Genomic DNA, 11,142 nt, shown 5'->3' on the forward strand with positions numbered 1-11,142 from the left:
CACCAGCACCAGCACCGCCACTCAAACTGGTACCACCAGCACCAGCACCAGCACCACCACTCAAACTGGTACCAGCACCAGTACCACCACCACCACTCAATCTGGTACCAGCACCAGTACCGGCACCACCACTCAATCTGGTACCAGCACCGCCAGCGCTGCCACTGATGCTGGTTCCGGCTCCTGCACCCCCACCAACACCACTGATAACGATGGTGCCATCATCAAGGCCGTTGCCCCCAGCGGAGCCGCCGCCGCCGCCCAGAGTGATGCCAATTTGGGTTTTGGAATCCGAGCCTCCAGCTCCCCCTCCAGCTCCCAGGATGACCGTGTCAGTACCAGTACCGCCAGCGCCGCCGCCTACATAAGTGTTGATGTCATTGGTAAAACCAGACAGCCGACTGGTGCGAGCATTGGCAACCGAGGCCTCGGCCTCCAAGGTCGCCACTCGGTTCTTCAGCTTCCTCACATCCTCAGCTGGAAAGAAAACAACAACATTTAATGAATACTTTGACAAAAAGTAAAGACTAAAGCAGAAATTATCCTACAAATGTTGATTTTTAATTGGGGTTTAGTTTTAAACCTGAGGCCTTGGTGGTCAGTTTGACCCAAGGGCAGCAGGAGGGTTCATCTAAAAAGACTGTGCATAAAGAAAAGCCATACTCCTAAAATCATGAGCTGAGAGGCCTCCTCTCCGTTACACATCCGTACAAATGAAGCATTTAAAACTCAAGTGTAACACAACTAATCCATGTGTTCAGAGACAACACTGAAAACGTCAACACAAAATATGAAAGTGTGATCTTATTGGTGCCGAACAGTCTGTGGGATAAATGTTGGTAAATCTGAAACATATTCCAGCACTTCAGCCTGTGTATAAAATACTGGCCGAATTATGAAAACTTTAATTTAATAGTCTCTGTTTGCAATTATTTTATGAATGCATACATAACTAATGCTGCAATGCTTTGATATTAAAGGACAATTACAATTCTGGTGTGTGTGTGTGTGTGTGTGTGGGGGGGGGGTACATAAATTAAAAACTGTCAGTGCTCTTATGCTTCGATGCTGTTGCACAATAGAAATAAAATTTATGCTGCACTGGGAGTTGTTTAGTTGTTGTTGTTTTTTTGTTTTTGTTTTTTTTTATGCCCTTGAAAATAATTATATCTTTTTGGTGCCAGCTGCTCTCAGCATTCTCTAAACTTTACGCTTTGTTTTGTAAAATTTTCAAAACTTGAAAAGACTTATTGCTCATATAGTAATTTTATAGAAAAAATAAAACACCAAACATATAAATTCTTAATAATTTTATCACCTTTAACCAACAGCTAACACACGTTTTGCTTCATTGTTTGCTTTCTGATTACACAGATTGTGAAACACTGGATTAATGTTGTATGGGGGGGATTATCAGTGACTGTTTTTCAGGTTGTGGTTTGTACAAGAATACATGCAACAACATCCTCCATAACATATTCTACAGATTTACTTTCACAGGTGCTTGTTAGCACATTTCATCAGGATAATTCTGCATCACAACAAAGGCAGCAATCTGATGTCATCGGGCAACTATTTCCAAAAGTTTCTCCACAACGAGAGCCAGACTTTATGAGAGGGGGAGAGCCTGCAAAGATCACATTTCCAGGGCAATGACTGGGTGTGCTGCCTCACAGCTTTGGGAAATAATGCTCACCAGCTTGTAAAAGTAAAAACACACATTTTATTTGAGCAAAAACAATCACACCCAGACACCAGCGCCAGAACCCAAGGCCTGCTGAGGTGTTCTCCTTAAAGAAATGTTTATTCTCCCATGTCTGATACTGGTATAAGTCCATGTTACCCAGTGCAATGAGGCCAAACAGGAGTCCCAGCAGGAGGAGGGCGAGGAGGAGCAAACCCAGCAGCCACTTCCACCAGGAGCAGCATGCGTCGGAGCAGCAGCAGAAGCCTCCACCTCCAAAGATGCCACTGTCTCTGTGGATCTCTGAGGACAGACAGTTAAAACATGGGAAGGTTCACAATCAAATGTTTCTTAAAAGCATATTAACTTCAAATATTTAAGTTATATATAGTATATATATATATATATATATATATATATATATATATATATATATATATTTATATTTATTACTTCTTTGTAAATTGTCTTGAGTTGAGTTTTGTTGTGAATGGGCAAAACTGAACATAAATAAAATGAATGTTGGTTTTTTCAGTTTATGAATGATCCCAAAACAAAGAAAGATGTCTATCACCTCATCAAAATGCATCATTTGACTTATTTTACTAAAAGCATAAACTCTTAAAATTAATTTGTAATTTGAAATGCAGCAACCGTGATTGTTTTGTTTTTCTTCCATGGGAAAAAATTTATTGTGATAATTAAAACATCTCTAACCAAGTCAACGCTTCAGCATACCTGCATAGGTTGCTTTGTCTTTCATTAAAACTCCAGATGATCCATCTGTTGGAGAAACAGATGAGTGTCACCCATGCATGTTTAAAATAATAACTTTCAAAGTTTATTTCAAAATTATACTTTACATTATCAATGCTCACAGTAAGAGTTGCCTGTCTCTGCTTTCAGTGGGACCGTGTCAACATAGCTGGAAATGAGCTTCTCCTTCTTTATGGAATCACCCGACAGTGAACCTGCAAAGCACACAAAATGCAACGCAGCATAAGCTTTCATCAAAAAAAATCTAAATATTGAAGCTTAGAAAAAAATTAAGCAAAAGTATTAAAATTACAGGCAGACCGAGAAACAAAACTAAAACAGGAAAAACTTAATGAGGAATCAGAGGAAGGTTTATGAAAAGCAATAATCAGAAACTAATTTAAGGATTAAAGTTAGGCCGACCCACATCTAAGAACAGATTAGTCATCTTAATTTGTGAGGATTGTGCAAATCCAGGAACCTCAAATTCAAAATTAAATAAGTTTATCAGCTTCCAACTGGACTTAATTCAGTCCAGATTATTTTGTAGCCTTTATTTTGGTGGTGTTGTGTAAAAATAAAGTTGTAGAATGAAACTCAGACAAGAAAAACGTCCCTGCAGGGTTGCCAGATTTACATAATCACGTTTTTACCTCCTCCTTTTCTCTATTCTGTGCACATGTTTACCAAACACAACACGTGTCTCATCTTACAACACCTTCACTCAGCACAAGTGACTGTTTGGGTCAAAATATTATAATTTTAAAGCAACAGTACAATAGTTCATCGCTGCTTATCTGGCAACCCTGTACCCTTTTTCTCCAGAAGTGGTCAATGTGTGCCTCACTCACCTCCTCCAGTATGAACACCGCTGCTGCTGATGGTGGTGAACTGTTTCCCACTGTCTTTGGCCAAAATGAGCATTTCTGCGTCTCTCCTGGCTGGAGCGTTCTCCTTTTCAGAAACCACGTACTTGTAGTCCCTCCTGTACGCATCGTCAGTCGGGAATCTTGTAGCTGACAGCAGGAGACTCAGTCAGGAGGGAGCCGAACTTTATGATTTGTACCTGACTAACTTTTCCAGACTTACTTGTAGAGACTCCAGAGCTGATGACACCTCCACCGTTTGACACGTTCTTCTGAACGCCGTAGCCTGTCAACACAAACACACCCTCCAAAATAAAAGACCTGCATATATATGTTTTTAGCTTGCAATAAAGCTGAGATTGTGCAGACACGCTGCAGTACCTCCAACGTTTGCAGAGACACTGGTGCCACTGGTGGTAAGAACACCTCCAGAGGTGGGTGCCAGATTATTCTGAAAGCCGTAAACTGTAAACAGAGATTAGGAAACGGAATTATTTAATGTCACAGGGTTGACATGTTCGATCAAATACAACATCAGTTTATAAAGACTGGGACATTTTGGACCCTGGACAGCAAGTCCAAAGTCATGTTGTAATGGATGCTTAGTTCAGCACTGTTTTGCTGAAATATGCAAGGCCTTCCCTGAAGTAGACAACACCTGGATGGGAATATGTTCTTCTAAAACCTGTAGACACTTTTCTGGATTGCTGGTCCTTTTGCAGATGCTATATACAAAACCCCATACCATCAGAGAGGCAGGACTTTGAGTGCTGCTAACAGGCTGGATGGTTCCTGGAGAACATGGCATTTATGGTTTCCATTTTTTTTTTTTTTTTTTACCATAGAACAGTCTTCCACTTAGCCTCAGTCCATTTTATATGAGCTTTGGCCCAGAGAAGATATGGCAACGTTTCTGAATGGTGTTTACACGTGTCTATTTGTTGCATGATAGAGCTTTAAGCGTCATTTGTGGAAGGCACAGTAGTGTAATGGTTTGTGTAAGTGTTCCTGACCGCATGCAGAGATTTTCAGAACAAAATCCGACCTGTTTTAACTCAGTGCTCTCTGAGGATCACTTACTTTGATTTTCAATCTTGTCCTTTGAGCTCAGAGATTTATCCAGATTCTTGAAATCTTTTGATGATAATATGATGACGAAGGGATATACAGGTACAAAGTCTTCCTAATTTTACACTACGGAACTTTACTCTGAAATTGTTCCACTTTTTAGATGCAGGTCTATGCGGACTAGTGAACATCTGCCCATCTTTACTTTGAAAGGATTCAACCTGCTCTTTTTATACCCAGTCCTATTTCTGACCTGTTGACAATTAACCTAATAATTAGCTAACTCCTCCAGCTGTTTCTTACTGGCACAACTTATGTTTATTTTATAACTTATTATAAATAGTATGCATTTTTTAACTTATTATATTTTATAACTTGTTATACAATATACTTTGTTTATTTTATATGATGCATATTATATACTTTATATTGCTTTATTATTGAATATAGTCCTTTGCCACCCTAGTTATCACCTTATGTTTATATTTCCTATAGTAATAATTTAATTAATGTTTTTTTTGTATTATTATTACAGAAACACAGCAAATAAATCACCCAGGCTGGATATCTGCCTCCACGGCCGGCCCAAGCCTCCATGGGGCCGTAAGCGAAATTTGGTTTGGGGCCCTCTATTTCTGCTAATAATGTGGATTAATCAGCAATCAGATAATCAGATCATCCACACAGCTAACATAAACTCACTGCAACTCTGACAGCCCTGTTTACATGATCCTATATGTATAAATCATTTAGTGCAGGGGTGTCAAACTCATTTTCATCAAGCATCAAGCTCATGAATGTCCTCAAAAGTCGGGACATGGCAGAATGTATAGATAAAACTACCTATTAACAAACTGGTAAAGTATAACTTTCTCCACTTTTGATGACTACTTCGAGTAATTTGGCATTAACATAAAAACTGATTTGATTCGACTGATAAAGTAATATTGAAGCACACAACTGTTATCATGAAGTTCTGTTTCTGTGGCCCTCAAGGGTGTAGAGTCACAGAAATGGTTATGGTGGGACGGATTTGGCACATGGGCCTTGAGTTTGACACATGTGCTCTAGTGGTACTAACAGTAACAAAAGATTTAAAAAAACACCAGTATGAAATGTATTTTACAGCAAAAGTGTCGTCTGGCTAATTAATTTTAGTTCCAAAGAACTGCAGCAGTAATGTTCAAAATAATTTGTAGTGCAAGATCAACAACAAACAGATCAAATAACTTAGATGCATAAAAATAAATTAAATTGTGCAAAAAAACAGACAAAATTATATTTAAAAAAATATGTATCAAGGAAATAATGTAAATTAACAATTGCTTGAAACCACGTAAAATGGTTAAAAAAAGAAATTTAATGTTGAATTAGTTCTTAAAACTATGTAAATGTGTGCAACAATTTGCAAAAGCTGAACTTAAAATGTTAAACAACCTTTACCCACACATTTGACCCGTTTATGTAACTTCTTCTTCAATACTTCACAAACTTCCTAAAACCTGTGCTTCCGCTTAGGGGGCCCCCTAGTGGCCCCGGGGCCCTAAGCAGTCGCTTAGTTTGCTCATGCCTTGGGCCGGCCCCGTCTGTCTCCATGTTCTTTAATGGGAACACCCCTTCATACCTTGCCGCTCTAAACCAGATCATTTCCTGGAGAACAACTTACTTGTACAGTCTTAGAGCCCCGTCTCAACTGTTTTTTAACGTGTTGCTGCCATTAAATTCAAAATTACCTTTTGTTTCATGAAAATGGTACAATGTCGTAGTTACCACACATGGTGCCTACGGTGTTCCCTTGTAAATAAAATGTGGCTTTTAGACATTTACAAAGCATTGTGTTGTTTTTAATTTACATTTTACACAACATCCCAGACTTTTTCAGAGTTGGGTTGTGGTTAGAACGCTACAAAACAACAAAGACTTCAAATTGTGCTTGTAAAGACAAGAGTCACTGAGAACTTCAGGTATTTGGACAATATTCTTAAAGATGGTACCTGAGAGGGATGGGGGTGAGGCGGGGCTGAGTGGTGGGGACCCCACTGGCATGTTGTTGGTGCCGGCCTGGCTGACCTGGTAGGTGTAGCTGCTGGTGTTGCCAGCCACAGCTGTAGCTGGGCAGGAGGAGGGCAAGGTTGTGGTGGACCAGGAAAACGTGGGAAAGGCGGCGTCCAGCGTGTCATACTGGCCTGACCTCACACTGTCATACTGAACTGATCTCAAACCAGTATCATACTGCCCTGATTTCAGACTCATATCATACTGTCCTGACTTTAAACCAGTATCATACTGGCCTGATTTCAGACTCGCATCATACTGTCCTGACTTTAAACCAGTATCATACTGGCCTGATTTCAGACTCATATCATACTGTCCTCCTGACTTTAAACCAGTTTCATACTGGCCTGAACTCAGGCCAACGTCATACTGGCTTGATTTGACGCCCGTATCATAATGGCTTGATTTAAGTGTGACGTCATAATGTCCTGTTTGGACTCCAGTCTCACGCTGCCTAGTAGTCAAACCAGTGTCATAGAGGCCAGGTATGTCAATGGTGTCGAAGCCAGCTGTTCGCAAACCGGAGCCGAATGAGGACGACACTGTTGGGCAAGAAAACACAGAAAATAACATTTGGAAAGTGTTTCTTTGATCTTTTTTTACTTGTGATGTAAACTTTATTGCAGTTTTGCCAAAACTTAGCTTTACTTGAAGGGCAATTTCCTGAAAATGGTATTTTAAGAAACTTGTACATGTTTATTTTGTTAAAAGGGTACAGTACTCTTTAAAAAAAAGTACACTAAAGTGAACAATAACTTCCAGCTTTAAAACCCAGCAGAAGGTTTATGATATTTTCAAAAAAAGAGTAAAAATAACACCATTTGTGATTTCAGTTACAGGCGAACTAACCTCTAATCTTTCAATTTAACCAACCTGGACACTTCTACATGTAAATAAATGTTTTCCCATTTGCTTAAAAATGGATTAAACTTATGAAATGTGTTTCCTCAGATCAAGAAATCTTTTTTTTGCAACAACCCTGGCAGCAGGTGTTGTAGAGCCCAGGGAGCAGAGCTAAACAGGGATCAGCTTCATGTAAGCAGACCCAGGTTTTCTGAGTAAATCCAGAATGTATATTGTCGTTATAAGTGCTGTTTTAGGCTACTATGTTCAATTTTGTAACTTTTTTTGATTGGTGGTGTGCCGTGGGATTTTTTTAGATGTAAAAATGTGCCTTGGATTTAAAAAAAAGTTGAAAAACACTGTCCTAAACTGAGATCAAGGGATTTCCCCAACCTCTATTTTTAATCCTACACCTGGCACTCGCAAGACTCTGTAACTGTGGATGGCTTACTGGTAATAGTGACTCGCTGCCCCCTTTTTTTTAGATCTACTTTTAGAAGCATATCCTTGAGTTTTGAAGAACAAGATGCTTTGTGATGACAGTGCAGCCATTAGAAAGAATCTGAGGTGGTATAAAAACATGTGGGACGGAGACAAAGTGTCTATGAATGTGCAGCCTGTGCGTCTCTCTCGTAACAGAATATACCTGACTGAGTGGCCACGGAGACCGTCTTGGCCTCCACGCTGGACTTTTTAGGGACAGGCAGGGTGATGGAAGCGCTGGAGGAGCGAGTGGGGCTGACACTGCTGGAGCGACCCTTCAGCAGCTTCTTCACGTCTTCCAGCTCGGCCCCTGCAGAACCAGTCAGTCACACAAACCAGGTTTAAAAACAACAACTTACCGAAAGAGCTACGAGCAAATTACAAGTAAAAGGGCTGACACATTCATTTATGAATTTTTTTTTGTTTTTGTGTTAAGACATCTGGATTTTATTTCTTTGCTGTCTTTGTTGTGGAAGGTTAATGATGTTTCAGATGTTTTTTGTTAAAATATTTTAAGGAAACACTTAAATACTCAAAAAAGTCAAATATTTTCCTTTAAAACATAATGAACTGGTACCCATAAGTAGAAGCAAATGTAACAGAATACACTTATACACCGTTTTAATTTGCTATTTCTGATAGTTATTTTCCTGTTGTTTAATTTTTTTATTCATCATTTTGCAATCTAAGAACTTCTGCATGCTTTCTGCTATTTTAACCATTTATGTATCAAACATTCAGCTTTTAGATAGCTTTTAACTACATTTGCTAAGCTTTTGCTATCTTTAGCTTTTAGCTAGCATTTAACTACTTGTTTGTAGCTAAACTTTTGCTATTTTTAGCTTTTAGTTAGCATTTAACTATTTTGCTAAGCTTTTGCTACTTTTAGCTAGCTTTTAACTACCTGTAGCTAAACTTTTGCTATTTTTATCTTTTAGTAAGCTTTTAACTACTTTTGCTCAGCTTTTGCTACATTTAGCTTTTAGCTAGCATTTAACTACATTTAGCTAAGCTTTTCTACTTTTAGCTTCTTTAACCACTTTTCCTAAGCTTTTGATGCTTTTAGCCACTATTTTGCTGCCTTGTCATTTGGCTACTTTTAGCATGTATCTATGGTTTTGTGAGTGTTAGTTTTTTAGCTAGTGTTTCACAACTTTTATCTCACATTGTGCTACTTTTGGGTTTTAGCTAATGTTCTGCTTCTTTCAGCTTTAACAACATTGTTTCAGCTTCTTCAGCACACATTCAGCCTTTTCTCGAGTTAATTTGCAGCATGTTTTTTAAAATGAACTACAGGCCTCTTGGGCAACAGTCAGTTCTCCCATCAGGAGGTTAAAGGTGCTGCAGACCACATGTTGCGTAATGTTGATGAAGTAGCTGCAGTTACAGTCTTTAACCATCAGGGGGCGCAAGGAGAACATCTGTCCAACTGTGAGTCTCCATTGTTTTGATTCAAAAGCAGGAGTGACTCATGAGTGCCACTGTTACCATCCACTTCTGGCCTTTTACCTCCTCAGCACGTGGTCTCTTTACAGACAAACTCACGACCACACCCTGCTCGTTTTCAAAAAAATTTTTTTGTTTCCACGAAACTAACTGTGCATGTGTTTCTAGTTGAAATTTCACGGCACTTAAAAAGTGGAATGTGACTTTGTCATGCGCTGACTTTTGAGCCAAACCATTTGACTGCAACAAAACTGTAAAGAGACACATCCCCTGGGAGAAAGCTTCCTCAGTGCAAGTGCTTCTTTGAAGGAAAAAATTTTTTTTTTTTTTGTTCTCTCTATTTTTGTGAGAAGTTGCGTAACATCTGTGAAAGGATCAGCGTCTCCAGGGGTCTTACATCTTCCGGCAGAGGGGGAGGCACTTTGTAATCTGGCTCTGATCTCACTCTCTGGAAGAAGAAACAAAAATCACAACAGGCCAAAAAAATCTCGGTTTAATAAAAAAAAAAAAAAAGTCATAAAAAGTAAGCCAGGACGAGTCAGAGTCAGATGGAGCATAAATAATGATGGATGAATACCTCTGCTTTCACTCCTCCCTCTTGAGGAGCTGGCGCCTGAAAAGAGAAGGAGACGTCAAACCATCTTTAAGTAAAGCTGAAAACTCCTCAGCTGTCCCAGTCTCTTACAGTAGTTTCCATAATCTTTGCGTGTGAGTTCTGGAGAGGAGTTTCCACTGGAACTCCCTAAAACAAAACACAGCAAACGTAAACGACACATGCGCCACTTCTTCCATTGTTCTCCCCCTTCAGGACCAGGACCTCACCATCGTAGCCCCCCGAGCGGCTGGATATGGTCTTCCTCTCCCTGAAGGCCGGCGACAGGCCTCCTGAGGAGCCAGCAGTCTGCGCCCGCCTGGCACCGCCCGACGAGCTGGACCGGACCTTTGACACGGAGCTCACCACATAACTGCCCCCACCTCCTCTCCCAAAGCTCTCGCCATCTATGTAGCTCCCCGCTCCCTCCCCTCCTCCCGAGGAGTCTCCCCCGAGGTAGATTCCCGAGGAGGAACTGTAGCTGCTGGTCACACCTACAGAGGCTGGAGGGACAAAATATATATCAATTGTTTTTAGCTTTTTCTTTTTTTACTGGGAATCATTTTGGTTGTCTGTTAGCAAAATATCTCATGAACCACAAAATTGATTTTATTGAAACTTTTAGGAAATAATTACTGAACATATTTCTACAAATGATTAACTTTTACAGCTAATTCATTTTAAAATGGCTGCCGCAGCCAGCTGAAGTTAGAAAACACAAAAATGGCGTCGATTCGGTCAGTTTTACAGTAATTGGGCTAAAATTTGGTGTGGGTGTAGCCGAGATCATTCTCCACCACGAAAGTATTTCAAGTATGACTCTCTCTGTGAGCTCTTTGCTAAAACTGTACACAAACTGTTGGAGTTAACCCTGTTCGTCTGTTAGCAAAATATCTCATGAACCCCTGGAAAGATTTCAATTAAGCATTCAGAAAGTAATCAATGGAAGTGCGTCTACAACTGATTAACTTTTGGAGTCGGACCAGTTTAAGATGGCTGCTACAGCTGATGAACACTAGCCAACACAAAATCAGCTATAACTCAGTTTATTTGACAAATATTGAGCTAAACTTTAATGTGGTAGTAGCTGAGAGTTGTTCACAACACATGTTGTGAGCTTGACATCTCACTGTATTGACACAACTGTTTTATAACTTATTTTATAGGTTTGACCAAAACGGCTTCTTCATTTCACATCATCAGATGATCTTAGTCTAAAAATATAACACATTTTAAATATATATTATTATAACGTATCAGTTGTATCTGTAGTGTATTATAAATATATATTATTATAACGTATCAGTTGTATCTGTAGTGTATTATAAATATATATTATTATAACGTAT

The 11,142-nt window shown here is 39.5% G+C and overlaps 1 protein-coding gene across 1 annotated transcript in view; it reads right to left on the reverse strand.

Annotated features, from left to right (window-relative positions):
- LOC119430292 (collagen alpha-1(XVII) chain) overlaps positions 1 to 11,142 on the reverse strand; it is a 39,285-nt gene that overhangs the window by 20,726 nt on the left and 7,417 nt on the right. The window contains exons 5-17 of the mRNA XM_037697738.1: positions 10,024 to 10,296; positions 9,887 to 9,943; positions 9,779 to 9,814; positions 9,599 to 9,649; positions 7,919 to 8,065; positions 6,369 to 6,971; positions 3,688 to 3,771; positions 3,530 to 3,592; positions 3,292 to 3,456; positions 2,563 to 2,655; positions 2,423 to 2,467; positions 1,844 to 1,987; positions 169 to 477 (exon numbers count right to left, since the gene is read on the reverse strand). Of these exons, the coding sequence (XP_037553666.1) occupies positions 169 to 477; positions 1,844 to 1,987; positions 2,423 to 2,467; positions 2,563 to 2,655; positions 3,292 to 3,456; positions 3,530 to 3,592; positions 3,688 to 3,771; positions 6,369 to 6,971; positions 7,919 to 8,065; positions 9,599 to 9,649; positions 9,779 to 9,814; positions 9,887 to 9,943; positions 10,024 to 10,296 (2,070 nt within the window). The remainder of the gene's footprint in view (positions 1 to 168; positions 478 to 1,843; positions 1,988 to 2,422; positions 2,468 to 2,562; positions 2,656 to 3,291; positions 3,457 to 3,529; positions 3,593 to 3,687; positions 3,772 to 6,368; positions 6,972 to 7,918; positions 8,066 to 9,598; positions 9,650 to 9,778; positions 9,815 to 9,886; positions 9,944 to 10,023; positions 10,297 to 11,142) is intronic.

The sequence above is a fragment of the Nematolebias whitei genome, chromosome 1, assembly GCF_014905685.2.
Source record: "Nematolebias whitei isolate Nwh7 chromosome 1, NemWhi1, whole genome shotgun sequence".
Classification (NCBI taxonomy): Eukaryota; Metazoa; Chordata; class Actinopteri; order Cyprinodontiformes; family Rivulidae; genus Nematolebias; species Nematolebias whitei.